General features: G+C 38.1%; 1 protein-coding gene across 1 annotated transcript in view; it reads left to right on the plus strand.

The window, feature by feature from the left end:
- Positions 1-20,136, plus strand: part of LOC124163861 (growth factor receptor-bound protein 14-like) — a 512,073-nt gene extending 491,937 nt beyond the window's left edge. The window contains exons 10-13 of the mRNA XM_046540966.1: positions 13,002-13,097; positions 13,896-14,305; positions 15,979-16,072; positions 16,813-20,136. Coding sequence (XP_046396922.1) covers positions 13,002-13,097; positions 13,896-14,305; positions 15,979-16,072; positions 16,813-17,097 — 885 coding nt within the window. The 3' untranslated portion in view covers positions 17,098-20,136. The remainder of the gene's footprint in view (positions 1-13,001; positions 13,098-13,895; positions 14,306-15,978; positions 16,073-16,812) is intronic.
- The last annotated feature ends 284 nt before the right edge of the window (positions 20,137-20,420 follow it).

Below are 20,420 nucleotides of genomic sequence, written 5' to 3' on the forward strand. Positions count from 1 at the left end.
AAAGTAGTGAAATTAGGCCCTTCTGAAGAAATAATAGTAGTTATCTCACCTGTATTACCTCACCTATTTCCATGAAAGCTAGCTTTTAAAGCACTCAGGCGACTCAAAACAAAAAATAAAAAGATATTTGTAGTCAGAAGGTAGTCTACTAAATCAATGACGTTTAAATCACTAATGATTATGTATGAAATATATAACTACTTCTCAACATGTTGCAAAATTACCAGAACACACAATCGTCAATTTTCGTTTGGGCCCCTCTTATTTTATGGCATTGGTCTACCTCGTGTGAACTTGCACGTGAATCTGTAAAGGTTTTCCACTGGTTAGTGCGAAGTTATTTCCTGAAACGCATCTGTTTTTTTCATTTTCACACTTTCGGTGGTGGCGTGGTTGGAGTTAAATTTGTCAGAATGACACGATTCGTGATCCGTGACGTGACGCGGGGTCGACGACTCTTTTTGCCTCAATAAACGAGTACAAAAACTTTTGTGTCAATTCGGTGCTTTTATTTTTTACAATCGGAGCGGGAAAACATGTCGATGTCGTCTCCCGATTGGGGTCCCTATACAGAATCCGGGTCATTTTTGCCCCTCGCGTGTCCCGGTATATCCCTATCTGTTCCGCACAGCTACAGTTCCGAAGTCATTCACTGTTGTTGCCTCAAAGCTGTGGAACGATTTGCCGAAACATGTAAAAGACAGTGAATCACAGGAAATATTTAAGAAAAGGATTGTCACCCACCTACTTTCTTGCTACCCATGAACATTGATCATGTAATTTAATAATCATTCATCTCCTCATTGATGTGATTAATACCTATTATTGTGATATAAGTAGTAATCTAGTTCTTGTTTCGTTTGTTAACTTAAATTTCCTTTTTTAAGGTTGTGTTATTTATTTCTTGGTACGTTTAATGTTCGTTTTTCTGTTAGAAAAAGAAATTATTCTTTTCCAGTTTTACTACGTTAATTCCAGTTTACTATGTTAATTGTACTGCTCACCACTTCAACAATTTCTATGTTCCAAAGGAGTTAAAACTCCTAGAGCAATACATGAGTTTATTATTATTATATTATTAATTATCTGTGTCCACTGGGCGGAAACATTCGGAAGTGCGAACGTTTCCATCCCTCTAGGCGATAAGTAAGGAGGAATAGGTTGCGACACTTTGAGGTCATATTCATTTATGGAAGTTTGTTTGAGTTAGGAAATCTACTCTCTCACCTGATGCCCGCAATTGTCCAGAACAATTGCCGTTTGATTTCGAAATTGGGTTAGATTTTCCTGACGGATAAGATTCTGTTCGTCCGCTTGAAACTTTATTCTCAGTGCCGGAATGGATATCTATTTAGAACTTGAGGCATTTTTTCCTTTCTTCGCGTTTTTTCTAGCAAAGCTAAACATTAATAAATTCTTAAATAAATTTCACTTGTCATGTGCAAAAATTGAGGGGGTGAGAAGCCAAGGGGCCATGATGATTTTTTTCTGAACAGAAATTGATAGAAAAATATTTAAAAACTCGGTGGCCAAGGGATACAAGTGATTCTCTGTTCTGTGCTGACTTCTCGTTGAAATTCAAATTATCTAATAATTATATAGTTTATCTCGTTCGTTTCCTTTAACTAATTTATATACCTGACTCAGTTTTTTATTATTAAAGCCGCTGTACAGCGTTTAATCTCCTTTGGAGACTAAATTTACCTATTTTTCTAATTTCTCTTATTATAAATTTTATCCTCGAAATTTCATATAATTATTTATCACAACAGTACAATTGAATTTCCATTTATAGGATTAATTAATTTCAGAAAATATATCGAATTTAATCATAATTATAAAAAGTATTTTCATAGCATAACAGAGTAATCACCTCGATTTTATTTTTAAAATTTCGGTTGTTGGAAAAAAAAACTATATGAACGCCCTTGAAGTTGGTGATTGCCTTCTTGTTTGACAAAAATCCCATTTTTATTTATTTTCTTTCACATTGAAGTAAAATTTTGTATTTTTTATGTACTTCGCGATAATTTTACAAGTAATAATTGTAATAGAAACCTTACGTACTGAAGACAAGGATAGCTATATTTACAATCCTCAGCTCGATATATATTATACTACGATAATTCTATATTTTTTTAAAGCATGTTTGATTTAAATCTTCTTTACGTGATTCCCATTGTTGAGTCAAACCATGGCCTTATCCAAAACAAACTGAACAGTTCCCTTGGAAGGTTTCCCTGAGAAAAAAATGCTATTTTCTCCCCTGTGGATTTCACACTTGGGATTTCCCCATTACGCACGGGGAGCGGATTTACTATCCAGAGGATGAAGGGATGAAGGGTATTGTGCAGGGATGAGGGCCGTATTAAAGAGGGGGTAGGAGGAGAAATTACGGAAGGCCCAGTCTCTCCCGGACGGAAATACTGCAAGCATTAGTAAAAGTGACAGATTTAGATATCACTTCGTCGAAGTTCACACCATTCGAAGTCGGATATTTTTTTCTGCGTGATATCTGGTAAAAAAAACTGTATGATATTGTTGGCCTATAGGGTCCTCAAAAAGTTATTTTATATTATAAGGCGGTACTATACAATCCTTCTAATTTTTGCGTAATATTTCGAGCCTGCCTTGTGAACGGCAGTGAAATTCACGTGTGTGCCATGAATAGAGATCCCCCTGGACTAGGAATCGTACCACGGACCTTTGTCTCTCGAGGCCACTGCGCAGACCGTTACACTATTCAGGATCCTGAATACTGACGGCATTTGCATTAAATGCGATGAGAAATGATTTTCTGGACCCGGGAATCGAACCATGGACATGGTTTCGACACTTGGTGTCATTTTCAAGGTCACCTTGAAAATGACACCAAGAGTCGAAACTATGGTCGGTTAAGTGCTAAATAAAATAGTTTGGATATGACCATTTGTGCTTTAATCATTTTAGAGTTTTCCTTCCTTTTCAAATGATACAGGCGATCGTGGGGGATCCTTTTCTCGAATTGTGGTGTCATATCTCATCATGAGATGCAGGTTCCAGATTTTTCAATTCCGATTGAGGAAATCGATTGTTTTGCAAGATGGATGATGGAGGAGAACACAATACCATATGTGAATATGGATGAGCATGCTTATCCAATCAGATTTTTAAAAAAACTGAATACTTTCTAATGCAGCAGCAGGTGCATAGAGGAAAAACTTCCGTCAACACCAGCCGATGATGGAGTTAATCGAAGAAAATTCATCTCGCGTCACGAAGGAAGCATTTTTTTCCCCCCATCAGTGTCTTGCATGGCGGTGTTCTTAAGAAGCAAATCGTCCAATTCCTTGAAATAATTTTTCCCCTCCGTCATCGCCATTTCGCAACCGCGTCTAGGGCGTCCTACGTGAGCGGCGACTCGTACTAGCCCGCGGCGGCCGGGGAAATGAATCAGGCCGACCCACGACGGCAGCTCCCAGCTAAGGTTATCGCCTTGAACGACATAATCCCGCGGGATGCTCTCACATACACAAAAAACATTCACTATCGCCGCGGAGGAAATGGATTTCTCCTTACACCAGAAAGGAAAGGAGAGATGCAACACCTGGTTAGTTCCAGGATGACCTGTCGAAGGGTCAAAACACCTTTCACAAGGAATTAGTAACGGCTTTAGGGCGTTCCACCGCGTAGTGTTGTATTACGGCGACGACAGTTTCTCCAGGCATCCTGCCGGAGACTTCAGACCTGACTACAACAAAAGCTAGGCCTGAAATCTCCAGAAGAATGTATAGCCAGCAGTATCGATAGTATATGTATGTATAAGTGGATAGATGGATATGAATAGACCGCAGTATCGATAGAAAGTCAATTGCTAGACTTCACGAAGAGTTTGAAAGGGCCAAATATTGCCACTGTACTGCGGTAGCATCGCGGGTGGAATAAATCTAGGATTTTCGCTAGAACCTCAGTACCTTCTATCGCTAATATCTGGAAAATCAAGTTTCTCCAGTCATCCTGCTGGTTACTTCAGACCTGACAACACTTCTGACCCGGAACTCATGGCTGAAGAAACTATCGACGCCTTTAGATAACACTACACGGAGGAACGCCCGAAAGGCGTTATAAATGTGGAGAAACGCCGCGGAAACCTAATAATCAACCTTAATAGGGTAGTTTCCTTCATCAAAGAAAACGAAAGGCATTGATTGCGATTCGTTACCCACCATTAGTGTATTCATAATAAACAAATTATTTGGTTTTTGAAATACCGGTTTAGACGAATGGCAAGGGTCAAATTTTATCCTCATTTCAAAAAGGCCAGATTGGCGCCCATGCGATTCCACTCCACGTGACGTCACAGGGACCTAGTTTCTACACGAGAGGATAGGAGTTATACATCGCCTGAGGCTACCAATGCATGCATGAGGCACATAGCTCAGGGAAACATGTCTTAATAATCACCTATTAAAACTGGCTAAGGTCAGAAAGTTTTCTTCGTTTGATAAGGTATTAATAAACCTTTTTTAGCCAAGCGCTACCAGCCAGCAAGGTACTCAGCTACCCGCTAGCATCCTGCGTCCTATCAGCGCTCAGAGCCTCGATCAAGGTCACCTCACAAGGCGGGAGGGGGAACCAGAAATGCGTTGCACGGACTTTTTCCCATCATTCCTACTTACGCGTCGCGTTTTCGCGCGCTTGAAAATTTTCACTTTTCATTTAATCGCGAAAAATAGATATCGTCATTTAAAAATCTATTGGCGTGAAATGTGTACTCCAGGAGTAATAATCTTTCGATTTAGGCAATAGAAAAATAATAGGAAACCACCCTATTACGACATCAAAAAATATTTTTGTGATTTGACAAAGATGACAGACAGAGTAATAAATAAGAAACCATTGACCTATAGTAGGTGCAGCAAAGGCTATAGTGTTAGGTCTTCATATCGTATTTACTGAATCGCTTATCGAATATATTCGCCGATTGCTGGAGAACCTTTGAGGAATCACTAATCAGGTTCTTCGCAGCGGTTCGTATGCAACGCTAATTGATAGGGGAAGGGAAAGTTTGAAACCATTTCAGCGCTCACGTTTAATTCTGTTTAAGTGGCTTAGGAGAGGAGGATTTGGGAGAGGGGAAGGACAGGAAGGGATTAAAATGGAGGCGAAAGCCGTGTTCGGTCCATTTTGGGGGGCTTTGTAGCTTGTGAATTTACCACTTAAGCGTATGGGATCGTCAGTGGAGGAGGGAGGACAACCTGCTTGTCAAGGGCGGACTTTAACGACGACTTCATTCAAAAGACGGAGGAGGCGAATCTTGGGGTTGAGGGTGACAACCGTGGGGTCGAGGTAAAACTTAGAATTTTACGCAAGATAAAAAAAAATCCCTCGCGTTGCCATCCTTGATGGACCGTGAGGGCTTCATATCTAGTACCATAAGCCTCTGTACCATTGCCGTAAGTATTGAGGGACCTGAGTGGCATAATAGTCTGCGCAGTGGCCTGGAAAGTCAATGGTGACCTTGAAAATGACACCAAGTGTCGAAACCATGGTCGGTTTAGTGATAAATAAAATAGTGTGGATGTTACCATTTGTGCTTTAATCATGGATATATCATTATTCCACAAAATTAAGCCGGAAACGATTTTATAAACTCTAAAATATTACATGGAAGCCATTTCCACTGTTCGTGCCGTGTCTTAAAATTTGTAGTAATTTTAATAAAATTGCAAATTGTTAGATTCTTTAATATGGGCAAAACGTGTGAGAGATATATCCACTGCGGCAACACATTGAGTTTTGAAAATTGGCGATTTCGCTGATCGATTTTCGCGATCGGTATATCGAGGTACTTCGCTGTCCAAAGAACTAGATTATAACGACTAATCGCGTTCGAAATATTTGCTACTATTTCCGAGTATGAAAATGACCTAATCGCGATACCCAATGTGATGTACTGTCCTTGAGTCCTTGTGCGAGTCCCCTGCTAGCTCCCTTTTAGCATCTGCAAGCGCACGGTATTCGGCGAATCATAAGTTTCTCGAACAAAGATTGGTGATTACGATAAAGAAAATAAATTACCTTCTCCAGCATGCAATAACACTTTCAACCTGTCTAAAGCAAACTGGGCAAAGTTCAAAGAACAAATCGAAACTAGGAAAAGTGAACTTAAATCTAATTTTGTATAATTTAAGATTTACACTTTAGTTTTTATCTTTCAATCTCTAACAGTTAATATAGCAAACATTTCCTTGTAGACGCAAGGTCAAAAGACATGCAAAACCGTCTAAAACGGATGCAATCACTATAGATCACAAAATTACCAGATAGGAGGAAGAGTTCTCGGGTTTCCATCGTCTTTAAGGTGAAGATTCTCCCTGAAGTCGTTTACAGACTTCGCCCTCGAAACGTCGGTGCTGAAAGACCCTTGGACCCGGCTGGAAACCCGAGAACTCTTCCTCCAGTCTATTCGCCGGGAAAACCTTAGATCCTTCTAATTACCAGATAGATCACAAGATATATTACCCTTTTATGTATCGTGAGAAACAGGATTAAGTCTTTTTGAGGCTCATTGTACCACGAAGCCTTTTCCGAACGAACTGCAATGCTCTCATAATATTGTGATGTCATCCCGTGAATCAGGTTCATTACACAAGAAAAATTATCCTGTCGGATTTGAGATTGCCATGCCTCTTTTTTCATTACGATTCGAATGCGTACCTATCTCTGAGATCGAGCAGTTCAGCATCAAACGGTAGATACTTTTAGGCAGCACTTCAAGAGATTTTGTTAAAGAGTGCGACGAATGGTGACCCAAATCCGTTTGGAGACTATCCAATTATGCCATATTGTGAACCGATGGAAAAAAACATTTCGCACACTCTTCCCGAAAATATTTCGCCGAGTAGCATTTTCTAATTTCGTTAATTGGGCTCGGAAACAAAACTTTTATGAAGCTCCTGTATCGTAGTAATCCTTACGATATGACTTTGTACTCAAAGTGATAAGTGTCTCTGTGGTCGATTCAAGACCTTACTTGATTGTACTACGATGTTTTCGGGAAGTTCGAGATAAGAAGCGTCCGTGTGGAGCAGCTTTGCTTAAAATTGTGCCATAGGAAATGCGGAAACCAGATTATCAATTCAAGGAGAGGAAATTTATGTGATAAGGTTTCTAAAAATAAGACGCAGTCAAAGGACAATCATTCTTCCTTTTTTTGGGGTCGGGACGTTCTTGAAACAGTAAAGTTTGTATCGAATTGAAAGGAAGAGGAGAAATTCCTTATCATCGTCCATGAACTTTTTGTCTTAGGATACTTCTTTTTTTTTATTTTATCCTTGTACCAGAAATGTGTGTTTCAGCCTCCAAGGAACTCTTTTGAATCTCAGACCGGGAATTAGATGCTTCCGTTAAAAATCCGGGAATAACCGGGATTTCTATTGAGTTTAAGTAAAGTACTCTGGTATAGCTGTTTTTGTAAAATGTTAGTTTCATGATCTTGAAAAATTAAAAATTGCGAAAGTTCTTTTTTCCTTTCTTAGAAAAGGAAAGGACATTCATGCTGGCATATTCTGATTTTTCAGGGCGTAGAAGAAGGAAGAGAATAGGATTAATAGGTAGAATACCTTACACTGAATTGAAGACGAAAGTGCTTGAAGGAAGGGGAGTCTCCCCTAATGCTTCTTAAGTACTCAATGGAAACCTACCTTGATCGGTAGAATGCTTTAATAATAAAATAATTTATGTGTTCACCAGGTAAAAAAGTCTTGAAAGCAAAGGAAAAACATCCTGAAAATATATTCTTTGCTTCACGTGCTGGTGAACACCAAGAATTTATTGTGTCCGCTAAGCACACTGCTTTATACCCTGGCATTATACAGCCCATTTATGCATTTATGAACGAGTGAGTTGTTGGTTAACTATAATAAACGTCACTTTTAACCTATCCATTCCATGCGTGTTCTACGTGAACAGATCTGTTAATATTTAGTCCTCATGTTTTTGGGTATTTCACAGCAATATAGATGCATTAAAAGGCGTTGCCAAACAGTCTGGGAAAAGTGGAAGTAGTTACGCGAATTTTATTTTCGTAACTGAGTGAGTGACAACCTTGGTAATGTATCAAAAGGCATCCACGTGCGGGGAAACTGTCAAAACTAAGAAATCGTGCTCCAGGAAACGAAACTGGGTTCTGAGGATTGAAATAGAACCGAAGTCCTATCGTTGGGAGCCTCCTATAATGCAACTACACTATCCGTGTGGACATCCTTGTCCAGGAGCCAAATTAAAAAGCTTCCCCATTCAGGCCATGTGTTGCTTTTGGCGAACGACGGACGAGTTAGTTCGCATGCGCGGAATTGAAAATAGCTCGTTAGCGTCAAAGGAAGAGAATAAGTGCTAATTGCTGACAGGGACGAAGTATGAGACACGTGCGATATGTATAAATACCCAGTTACCATTGAGACCGTAGGCCTTCAACCAACTACTCATCCTCCAATCCACTCTGAAGCCATTCATTACATCTATATCCACGCCGACGGCAAAGGTTAATAAACTTTTATATTACGAGAATGAAGTTACGAGATTTTTTATTGGTGCAAAGATCATTTTAAATTATACACACATGATACATGGTGCATACATTTTGATACCCACATCGGTAGCCTATAAAAATAGCATCATAGTTACGAACTCTTGTCACTAGGGCGGTATTCATTAGGTAAATTACAATGTAATGTAAATTTTACAGTATAATAAAGCAAAATGTGTAATTAAATTACGTAAAATCTTATAAATATTTACATTATAAATCCTCCTGGGCCACTGGCTCTTCAGGAGTTGCTTGTACTAGCAAAAATAATTAAGAGGAAAACGCATTAGTTGATCAGGTACGTATTTTCTCATATTATCTCTAATCTAAATTCTAATGTAGGAGTTTGAAGGCAAAAATCAATAAAAAAATATGAGAACAAATCTTGTAGATATGACGCTTAGGACAATTAAAATTCTCAAATAAATGTTTTTTTACCATTAAACAAAAAATAATTGTAATGAAAAAGAAATTTGCGTCTAAAAAGAAAAAAATTGATAATGCATTAGTTGTGTATAGTTTTCGTAAGTTTTTTCGTGTGTTAAATAATGGTTTGACATAAGTTTCTGATTTCACACAAACGCTACATGACACCGAGAACGCAAGTATATGCGCGGAACATCTTAATTTTCAATGTCCATTGGTTGGTTGGGGTGAGTTTTGTACTCACCGGAACAACTGTGAATAAAAGTAAAATAAATTTGGAGAAGGAGCCCATTACTACGCAAATTCACATTAGAATACACGGAAAGTTATTAGTTCTCCATGGCCAAGGTAAAGTAATGGAACGAGAAATCTAGATGGTCTGCAGCGACGCTTTTCGCCGAGGTAGTAACGAGTTTTCGTGCGAGGAAAACTGACCCCCTACTGAGCTACATTGGGCTCGTTCGCCAATTTTATTTTATTTCCGATATTGATTGGTTTTGAAATAAAAGAGGACTGTATTTTTGCCTTTCTCTACCCGTCGCCCACGTCTCGAGTTATTCGCTACGAAAACTCGACGGTCCGCCAAGGATCAGTTGATGACGTTACAAACTCATGCCGAGCGGCTCAGGCTTTTACGCGTATATTTTGGCTTCCGCGTGGTTTTTTCTTTTTTCCAGTCTTGTGAGGAATTCCTCTCCTCTATGAGCGAGTAATTGATATTGAAACTCCAATGACGTCACCAACTCTGTGGAAATAAAGCTGCATCTTAAGCGTTTTTCTTATTTTAAGGTTACGAGAGAACTTTTGAGTGGGGAAAATTTTGGTTTTCGTCTCGTAACGTATATTTCCCTTACATCTATAAAATTGTTCGAATGAATTATGATTACGGGACTCGGTGTTAGGGGCTTTTTCTCAAAGAAATAATCCAAGCAATAAATATCCCGAAATGAATCACATAATCGAACTATCAATTGGTTCAGATAATTTTTTTATCTTGGGTACATTGACCGCTCTGTATGTACACCGGAAGCGTCCTGGTTTTAACAGATATGATTACGAGTTTAGAGGACTTTTTCTTCGGTTTTTCTCCAATATTTTGATGAGGTAAAGAGAGGTGCCATCGTGAAGAACTAAATAATTTGAGATACTACTATTTTAAGGCGTTCGATAGTTATATTGGTAACGTGGTTATCAAAGAAATCTGAAGTGGTAATAGGGGGATAACTTTGATCAGTTGCTTAAAATAAATAGCTTTTTCCAACATTTGGTGGATTTTTACAGGAAACACTGCATGAAATAAGTAGCTTTGTTCGCAGTCATGCGCACGAATGCAAAGTTATCTACACCAAGGAAGAAAATCGCGTTGAAAAAAATCATCCCGGCTGTGCCAAATGATTTTTGCTGTTTGAGTTGTATGGGAGCCCTCTGAACTTAAATTTCTCAATTGTTTCAGGGTAGATTATTCTTTTTTATTCAGTGCTTCTAGCACTAGGTATGGTTTCCTGGTTAAACCGATATGTTGAGAGTTTCAATTTTTGTTTGAATTATATGGTGATACGTGGGTAGGTAGGTTGCATGCCGTAGTGAATGCAACCGTGTGACGAGAGTTTGCAGACGTTATAAAGTTGTAGCGATGATATAGTTTTAGTGAAAACCTTACTAATTAAAATCACATTAAATGCAGACATGTAGCAAAATTTTTACCCGTTGTGGTGACTACCCTTGATACATTTGCTGAGGAGACCTCAAGCCCAGGGGCATCAATCCTCTGACACACCATTTTTCGATATAGTTACATTTCATAACTTCTGCCAACATCGAACAACGGTTTTAACTTTTAGCATCGTGCAAACGAAATATATGTTGTGAAATATAAGTGCTGGCTCAATGAAATGTATGCTTTCCATTGTTTGCGAATTTACAACAAGATATGAGTACAGGCAATCCGCATGCCACCCAAGTACCCCCGAATGCATACGTGCCTCATTGCAGAATCTTCTGCATTTAGCTATCAATTTTCCTTCTTCTCCGTCTTCTAACTTTTCTTCCTTTTTAGTGGTTTCGTGAGGGCTCCCAGTACTTAAATTTCTTTATTGCCTTTGGTCCGCGCAGGATGATGTAACCAGCACCGGCGATTTCTTGTGCAAGTCCGCAAAGTAGGAGTGCCCGAGAGGGTGGAGGGGATATCTTTGACCCTCTTCAACTCCCCTACGCCTTCTCGCCCCCGGTTTTATTTTCGCGGATACCCAAAAACCTTAGCATTAAAGAAAAAAAAACGAAACTGCCTGGGTGACAGCCATAGCGAGAGAGGTTACAGTCTTGGCTTTTAATTACCCCGATTTTCTTCCGCGAAATATAATAGTCGGATAGATAAAATAGCCATCACGGTCGATTCCGCTTTCTTGAGAAGCGAGAGATGTATCACCGGCAAGTTCTTCTTTTTTTTACGTCATCTCCACGGGTTTTGAGGAGAGTCCACGGCTTCCCTACCCGAACGCCCCAACCTGTAGCAACTCGTACTTTCTATTCCTGCCGCCCAACCGACTCCGTCCTGCTTTCCCATTGGCCGGCCATCCGGTCGCGCGAATATAACGGTTAGGGGAAGTTGAGGGGGGGTAGGGGGAGGAGGCGCTGTGTTCTATCGAGGAAAGGGCAAGCGAGCTGGCTCATTTCTGTCCGTGATCTTGTGCAGCCAGTACCTCCTCTACCTCTCGTAGTCTTTTTCCCCTCCGAGCGGTGGTGGCTCGTACGTGTCCCTCACAAGCGGTTTTTTGAATCGCCAGTTCGCGCAGTCGGCCCTCAAGAGGTGGACTTAACTTACAGTGGTGTCATGACGAACACGAAGAAACCTCAGTCCCAGACTTGGGCAGTGAAGTGCTTCATGTTGGTAAAAGTACGTGTTGTTTTTTTTCTTTTCGTATATTTTTATTCCGTGGTGGTTCCTCCTCATATTTCGGAAGTTCCCGACGTTTCTGGAAACTTGTGCCATCAGGGTCTGCCCCGATTTCGGCGGCTACTATCTCGTCGGATTACGATCAAGTCGCGGAGTTGGTCCGAATATTACTTGAAGTACTCACTAAAACTTTAATAATATAGTGAGTTTCCTTCTCATTTTGATTATAGACCGGCGGCTGTTATAGTCGTGATAGGAAAAAAATTGTAGTTTGGCAACATTTTAAGTTTCCTCATTCGTGTGCGCCTGTAAAGTTTAACCATCTTTGACCGATTTACCTGAGAAACATCCTGATTAAACAAAGTTGCGTGTGGTATTTTTGATAGCAGAAGTTGCGAATCCATCGCAATGTTTAATTAGCGCCCGGAGGGTAAATTACCGCTTGCCGGTATGGAGGCGACGATCGTGGAGTAGCAAATTTTTCGCTGCTGAACATCCCTTGCGGATAATTATTTGTGATTTGTTTACGTTTCAACTTTTACGTCTTTTCATCCTACAGTGAAATTGTTCAACGTACATTTTCGATTGCATCACATTATTTTGTGTCCCATTTACAATGGCCCTGAAAATAATTTCCAGTTGTATCGCTATTTCTGCTAAGGCTAATATTAAAATTCGAGCTGAAGAAGTTTTTTTTTCTTTTTTTGTATAGGGCGAGGACTAGTTAGGACATTGATTCAATTATAATATCTATGGTACTTGAAATTATTTTTATATTCTTTAGTGTATTCCATGAAGTCCTTGTGAGAACTTATATTTGAGTGGTGGTGTCGGCTTTTCAATCATCAGATATACGTACATCTATTTGGTAATCTTATTCATCGATTTATTTCGCATTATCACAAAGAATCCCCCATTATTTTCTCCAGTTAAGCAATTACTTCTAAAGCTGAGCAAGAAATGAGTCTTCACTACTGGTCTTGGCAATCAGTTATTCTCATAGATTTTGTCTTCATATTCGAATTTTTGGAAAACTTTTTTTTTTATTCATGCAAGCTACTCCTCCTTCTACTACCTATCATTACCTCTTTTTTCTCTTTTGACTCATTTCAGTATGGGAAGCAGCTCCGTGAAAATTATCGGGCCTTCAAGAACAAGCAGGTGGAAACCATGAGCCCTAAGGAATACAACAGTCATCATGTTCCCAATGTAAGTACATATACATTCAAGTGTAAAAAAATTAATATTAAACAAAGTAGAGACAGACTTTATATAAAATGTCGACAATTGAACTTGTCACTTCCTCCTATGACCATAGACACAGGGCAGGATTCTATACTTACATGCGTACATAATATGAAGACTTCCTAATGAGTAATATTTATATTAGCTCAAGATTTGAAACCCAAAGGTTGGCTTGATAGTTGAGGGAAGAGTTCATTTCTCGCTAATCTATTACCTCAAGAATTTTTTCATTTAGTTTATCTTTAGTTTAGGAAAAATCTTCTCAGTCCGTCCATCGGTTGAGGTTATTAACTGCAACCTACGTTTTAAACATGGACTTAGCATCCTTTATCTGAACGCTACCCTCTGTTCCCAGTTAAGAACCTTCATGATGGCTGTGTCAGTTTTTTTTTTTTTTAATGTCAACTGGTGGAATGCCTTTTATCAAATATTCCGAACCCTCAAATTTTAAATTCTGTTGATAGAATTTTTTCCATGCTACTGGCTATTTTCAAGATAAATTTTTGTTGTTTTCTCAATTAATGAATATGCAAAGTAGAATCTCATCTCAACTTTCCAACACTATTTTAAAGCCAAGTTAAGTTTCTTTATTGTGAACAAGTCTTTATACATACTTTAGACTTTGCTCCCCCAGAAAGAAATATCTAGTGTCCAGCAAAGCCCATGATATCTCAGTCCTTCCTGTTGTAACAGCCTTGGTCGACAATCAAGGTTCTTTCTTAATTGAGTGTTTAACCTTTTGATTTCCTCTTCTTCCTCCAGGAGAGCGTTCGCTCCAGGGTAGCCATGGACTTCACTGGAAGTGTGGGTCGCATTGTTGAGGACCCCAAGGAGGCAAGAGCCATTGCAATGGCCGAGGGTTACCTGTGGAAGAAACGGTGGAGGCCAACCGCAAGGCAATACAACAACAACAATAACAACAACAACATCAGTTCGGGAGGAAGTGGTAGTGTGGGATCTACGGAGAGGATAGAAGGGAGTAAAGGGAATACTACTGGAGGAACCATATACGCGAGCAATGTCCACCCAAAGCCCCAGTCGTCGTCGTCGTTGACGCAGGTGCACGTGCAGGGGATAGAGTCGGGCATTCACATAACGCAACCATGGTTCCACAGCGGAATGACGAGGGAGCAGGCATCCCAGTTGGTTAGCAGGCATGGCACAGTTGATGGGTGAGTTTTTACATGTGAATTGAATGTATCCCTGGCATTGACTTAGTCTGGTATTCTTATATAGAAATAACTTGCAAGTGCCACCAAGAATGTAGACACTTTCAGTGGAATGCGTAATTACCGTATTTCTCTGAATACAGTCCCCCCCTCCAATTTGAGGCTTCAGTTTCGGGAAAAAATTTTGAAAATGCATTTGAATATAGTCCCCCCCTCTCCTTTTACCATGGGCAGTTTTGGAAAAAAAGGGGGGACTATATTCAGATAAATACGATACCTAATTTCATGAGAAAAATGATAGTCTACATATTTTTTTAGGGAAATGCAGACCTAATGAAAGATGACTTCACAGCTGTTTATTTTCTAAATAATTTGGTGAAAATTTAGCTGTGTGTAGAAAACAGAGTCTTCTTCACTGGACTATCTACAATTACGGAACTACGCAAAATCCATTTTTTACGCTAAAATTATTTCATTTTTATGAAGATTGAGAATTCATTTCTGCATGATATAAGCACTAGAACTAATATTTTCCAGCATGGCTGGGTGGAACATTGGTACTCAAAGGGGTGGAAGTTAATTCTCAAGCACCATGACACCATGTAACAAACAGATAGGTGTTTCAGCTCCATTCCTAAGTGTGTGCCAAAATTTTAAGAGTGCATTTTCTAAGCACCAAATTTGAATTAAAATTATAGAACTCAATTCTAATTCCATTTTATACCATAATTTTTCATAGTACTTTCTCGAATTAAGAAAAAGTGCCAATTGTCAATTTTGTGGGCAATTATAATAAAGTTGAGCTGTGAAGGTATAAGCAACAGCAATAACTATTGTTTTTCACCCTTAAGTTAGAGTTACTAATGGCAGTGCTGATATTTTTAGAGCATTTCTATAAGCTTGATTACACAAAAATGAACATTTACAAGTTGATGTGTAAATGCATTAACTCAAAAATGTATGGGAAAACAGCCACTTACCCCACGACTAGTACGAATGCATAAGTAGAGAGTATAACTTTTTTCAATTTGGTTCTTGCATTCCTAAAAGTTCCATTCTGTTTAAAACAATCACAAAAATAGAGCATCATATGGGTCTATTTATTAAGTAGAGTCCTCTCGAGTGAAGAATAGCAATTTAAAGGTTAAATTCATACATGTATTTGTAGTAAAAGAGAGGGTTGGAAGGATGTAGTTTGGAAAGCAAAATGGTAAATCGGTCATTAATCAAGCGTTGAAGGTATTTTGTGGAATCAACTAAATACATAATTATTTTATCATGCAGCAATGAAAGAGTTCCAAACAGTGGAGTTGAATAGTACTTATGAATCTCACGGCATTAGTGAAATCCTTCTCAAGATTTTCATTATGAAGCTTCCATTCAAAGTTGATTTTTGTGTTTAGAATAGATTTTTGTACTTAATTCTCATATGTGCTGTATACATCAAAATAACATGATAGACATCTCATCTGTACAATCTCCTTTCTTAACTAGATTTATTCATTCTACATTTGTCAGTTCATGTCTTCCTCTAACATTCATATATATGAAAGTGAATAATTAGACTATGATTTTGAGTATTTGTGGGATATGAGTTCCAAAATCGCTAATTATAATGTCGAATAAAAATGCTCATTGGAAGGCATATGTTTTATGCAATCTTTCCTTTTTTCTAGTGTGTTTCTGGTGCGTGAAAGTCGGAGTACCCCCGGTTCCTTTGTCCTGACCTTCAAGTATCGTGGAAAAGTTTTCCACTATCAGATACAACCGGTAAGTGTTTGCTACATGTAGTTGAAAATTTTCACACCTCCAAATTCTAATACCTGTTAATACAACTTCCTATCCCATGTATAGCTTTATGAAACTTGGAAAATATTAATAAGCAATGCTTTGTTGCTATCATGCATTAGGCACTGATTCTATCAACTGTTTTGTCTTAAGTCCAGGATGCAGTTAAGCCTTCACAGAGCTATCTATAGATTTATAAAGTCTCTTGAACACATTTTATTTAACCACACGGTTTAAATAAATGCCATTCAATTGACCCAATTTTCTTAGGGAAGATAATTTATCACTTGGAGACATTTATTGGTATGTACATGCAATTTTAGGTGGGCCCAGGCCCATCCAAAAAAGACAGACAAATTTCAGAATTGAAGTTCAGTTAAACTTTATTTAATAAAATTAAAATAAATTGTACACAGTTATATGCGTATGGAAAACCACTCTGTTAATTTGCAAGTGAATATAAGTTTTTCAAGTAAATATAAAACTATTGTACTCTCGAAAAAACATTAAGGTCTGAGGCATAATTTATTTCTGTTTCATGGCATTGTAGGAAAGGGTGTCATTCCTTTAAGGCAATAAATAAATATTTCAAACTATATTTTGTCCTTCGTATTAATCCACGTTAATTCGTGGTTAGGTCCAGCCATGTGACACATGCCAGAGTCGCTGCTGGCTGTGTGGGTTGTGCACTCCATTTGACATATTCTTATTTACTTGCACAGGTTGTTGATCCAGTGCGAGATGCAGTGTGTTATTCACTCGATTCTGGAACGACCAAGTTCTACGACCTGCTGCAGCTGGTGGAGTTCTACCAGCTGAATGCCGGCTGCCTGCCCACCCGTCTCACCCACTACGTTGTGCTAAGCCCTGGTCCCATCGTGTCCCACTCCCGCATGTCTTCGGCGCCCTCAACCGAGAGCAGTAGTGGGCTCACCCCTCAGTCAAGAAGCGGCGGTGCCGATGCCAGGAGAGGGGGACGGCACTCCTCAGTGGCCGCCAGTTACTGAGGTAGGCCTCAAGCCAATTGAGGCAGCACCTGTCCTCCAGTTGGCTTTCTCCGATGAACGCTTAACCAAATATTTGAGACCTCTGCATCTGGACTGTTGCAGAGAAGGACTTCACACTTTGGTACACGTGTACAAAGGTGTGTTTGGGCAATAATTTTTTTTTTCAATTGCTCTTCTGTATACTCAAGATTACAGAAAAAAATAACTTGGTTAAGTTTGAATCAGACGAAGTGTTTTTTTGTGGTGAAGTGCGGTTCTTTAAAAAAAAAAAAAGAGTGGTTTGGTTTTTCTGGAGATGAGTCATGCAACTGGTTAAAATGTGCTGAACTTCATTTGCTCTCAAGTGCACCGAGGGATAAGAAAAAAATTACTACCTCTGGACTCAAGAAATTTGGATCCTTCAGCTGGATGACACATTTCTGCAACCGTTAAAATTTTGATGGTTCTTCAATCACTATTATTCTTCAGACCTTTTCCACTCTTAGGAAATTGACATTTGATGATTTCACCTCTTCAGTTAGTAATAATTTAAATCTTTTTGTGACAATGTTTCTATTCCTAATCAGAGCTGTGATCTTTAATGTTTTTCTATTATTGCTATTATTGTTATTGATGCCATTTATTTGGAAATCTTCCGCTTGTTAATATAGTGGAAGAAGTTGCACAAAATGTAAATATTTATATAGTTGCTTTTGTACTCCTTGCTGCTGCTTCTTAGTTTTCGTGTGTGTCACTCGAACTTTTGGGTAGACAAAAAGAGCCTTTGGTGATTAAAAATTCTTAGATATACGGAGAGGGTTTACATTGAGAGTAGTGGCCTTCTCTTAATGGAGTATGTTGAAGTGTTTAAAGCCCCTCCTCCAACCTTGAACGAATGAAATTCATAAGGCTCTCATGAGCTGATAAGGGTGCCTTGGAGTACTTAATTTATACACTATGCTCCTTTTTCTATCATCATATTCTACAATGTATCATAGAGTGATGGAAACAGATTTGCTGTGTGACAAACCCCAGAATTTTTATAGCATTACTTGGCTGAAGAGAGGCACTCCAATTTTTATATACAACTTTTGATGTTGTTTTTGTGGTGGTTGTTCTTTATTGATTGGAAAAAAATGTATACAATCGAACGAAAGTTGCCTCACTCGCATCTGGAATCAATTTCCACATAGTAGATATTGGAGGCTATGTTATAATAGGAGGATTATAACTGGCAGAAGTTTCCCAAAACATAATATATTTTTCCTTTGTTACTAATAAAATAGTACCTGAATCATATTATATGTTGTAATTTTTGGGTGATAGTCCAAAGTGTCATGGCCGTTTGAGCCCAAAGAAAATTTGTTAAACACATGCCTTCACAAACATTCAGCAATAGTCATATTTTTGGGTGCCATTGATATTTGGGTGCCGATAAAATTTAACAGTCGATGCCTAAATGGGATGCCTTTTCAAGATTTATGCTTGTTCATGTAATAATCTCCTCTTAAAAAAACAATGCCTCTCGCCCAGGACGTACGAGACTTCAAACAATGTACTTCACTCAATCGATAGATACCGACCCACCATAAGTATCGCTATCAACTTCCTGGAAATGTCCTCTAGAAAGTTCATGCATGCCCTCGTTAAGTTACGTTGCCAACAGAAGTTACATTTGACCCTCAAATGTTGATGCATACAAGTTGCTGAAATGGAATTTTTGGATGTTAAAGTTGACCTATTTTTGTTGAAAACTTGAAATTAAACTTTAACAGGTAGTTTATCCATGACACAAGTTATTCGTGAACAATATTACCCAACTAAAATAAAAATAATTTTTCAAGATATTGGAAGTAAACAGGAGAAAAAAAAGACAGGAACTCGGGCTGTTAAAGATGATGTTTACAATTGGACTGGTTGTGGTTCTGTATACTGATAGAGAAAGTTTGCAATGCTCAGAATATTACTGATTTGACATATTCTCTGGTTTCGTATAATCTTTCTGAAATTTGAATATAGTCAAATTCAAAATTATTGCCCCAATTAGGGTATAATAATATAGTCCTGCATGTTTTACTTCAGTGCAAGGGAGAGAGCCATTTATTACCTTGTATTTAAGGCATAGCTAATTAATGAGCAGTTATAAATCATCAAAGGCTGACTGTATTTATTAGATGATGTAAGAAGTGTTGTTTGAAATTAGTGTCTTCTTCCATTAAATTATAGTATGTATACTATACTGGGTGTTTGTATTGTTGAGTGATGGCCAAATTGGAGTACAAGATGAACGAGTAGGGTTGTTAAGATTTGTGAATTGCATATTGTATTACTAATGTAATAATTTTATTTAAATGGTGTTTTCTGACTACAGTGCAGTATTATTTTTAGAGAAACAGGGCTTACATGTTTTTTTTTATAAAAAGGCTGTGGCTGTCTCTTTTCTGAGAATAACTATTCCTTTATTTATTTAAGAAATAATTTCTTTTATGTAAGATCTGATGTGAAATTTTTGAGTATACCAACTTTAACAAGTTTGCAGTTGAATTATTTTGCAATAGCATAACGATTTGAGAGATTTTGTTCTTATATAATTATGTTTATGCGATGTTGCTTGGTAAAATAGGTTGCACTGCTTTCTGATAAAAATGAAATGGCTGTGCCAGGAAATGAACGATTGTTTGTTGTATTACACCGTCTTTATGGCTAAAAAAAATTAAATATATACTTCTTGCATGTTTGATGCATAACATTTGTATACCAAAATGATATACCAATATGATTTATTGAAAAGTATACATTTTTACTCATAGTGATCCTCCGTAAAATCACCATATCTTTCAATTCAAGAAATCTTTATGATTCTAATTTTATTTCTTCAGCCATTGGGTCACTCTCAATCTGTGACTGTACCAAGAGGATGGAGTAAATTTTCTCTTGTGCTGCCGTAGCTGAATTTACTAATAAATTTCTTTCTTAAACATCCGGTAGCTTGTGAGATGAAATTAGTGTTTTATATTTATGAACTGTTATTGAGGGAATTGCAATATTTGTTGGGCACATTTGCATGGAATGCAAAACAAGAGTCATTCTTGAACAAATTTTTAATAAAATGTTCATGAAGGCCACATTTCGTGTGAATCAAAGTAACTATGTCAATTGTTTGTGTGTTATATATCAGTAATGTAGTGTGCATATTTAATACTTGTTATTATGTATTCCTGCTATGCATGAGAATATTGCGTACTATTCTCATTGAAGTATCCTATCAGCATAAAAATGTCATTTACTTGTCCATCATCACTGGTTACATTTGTTTTGATATCTTTTAATTAGACTCAGGTATT

The sequence above is a fragment of the Ischnura elegans genome, chromosome 8 (genome assembly GCF_921293095.1).
Source record: "Ischnura elegans chromosome 8, ioIscEleg1.1, whole genome shotgun sequence".
Lineage (NCBI taxonomy): Eukaryota > Metazoa > Arthropoda > Insecta > Odonata > Coenagrionidae > Ischnura > Ischnura elegans.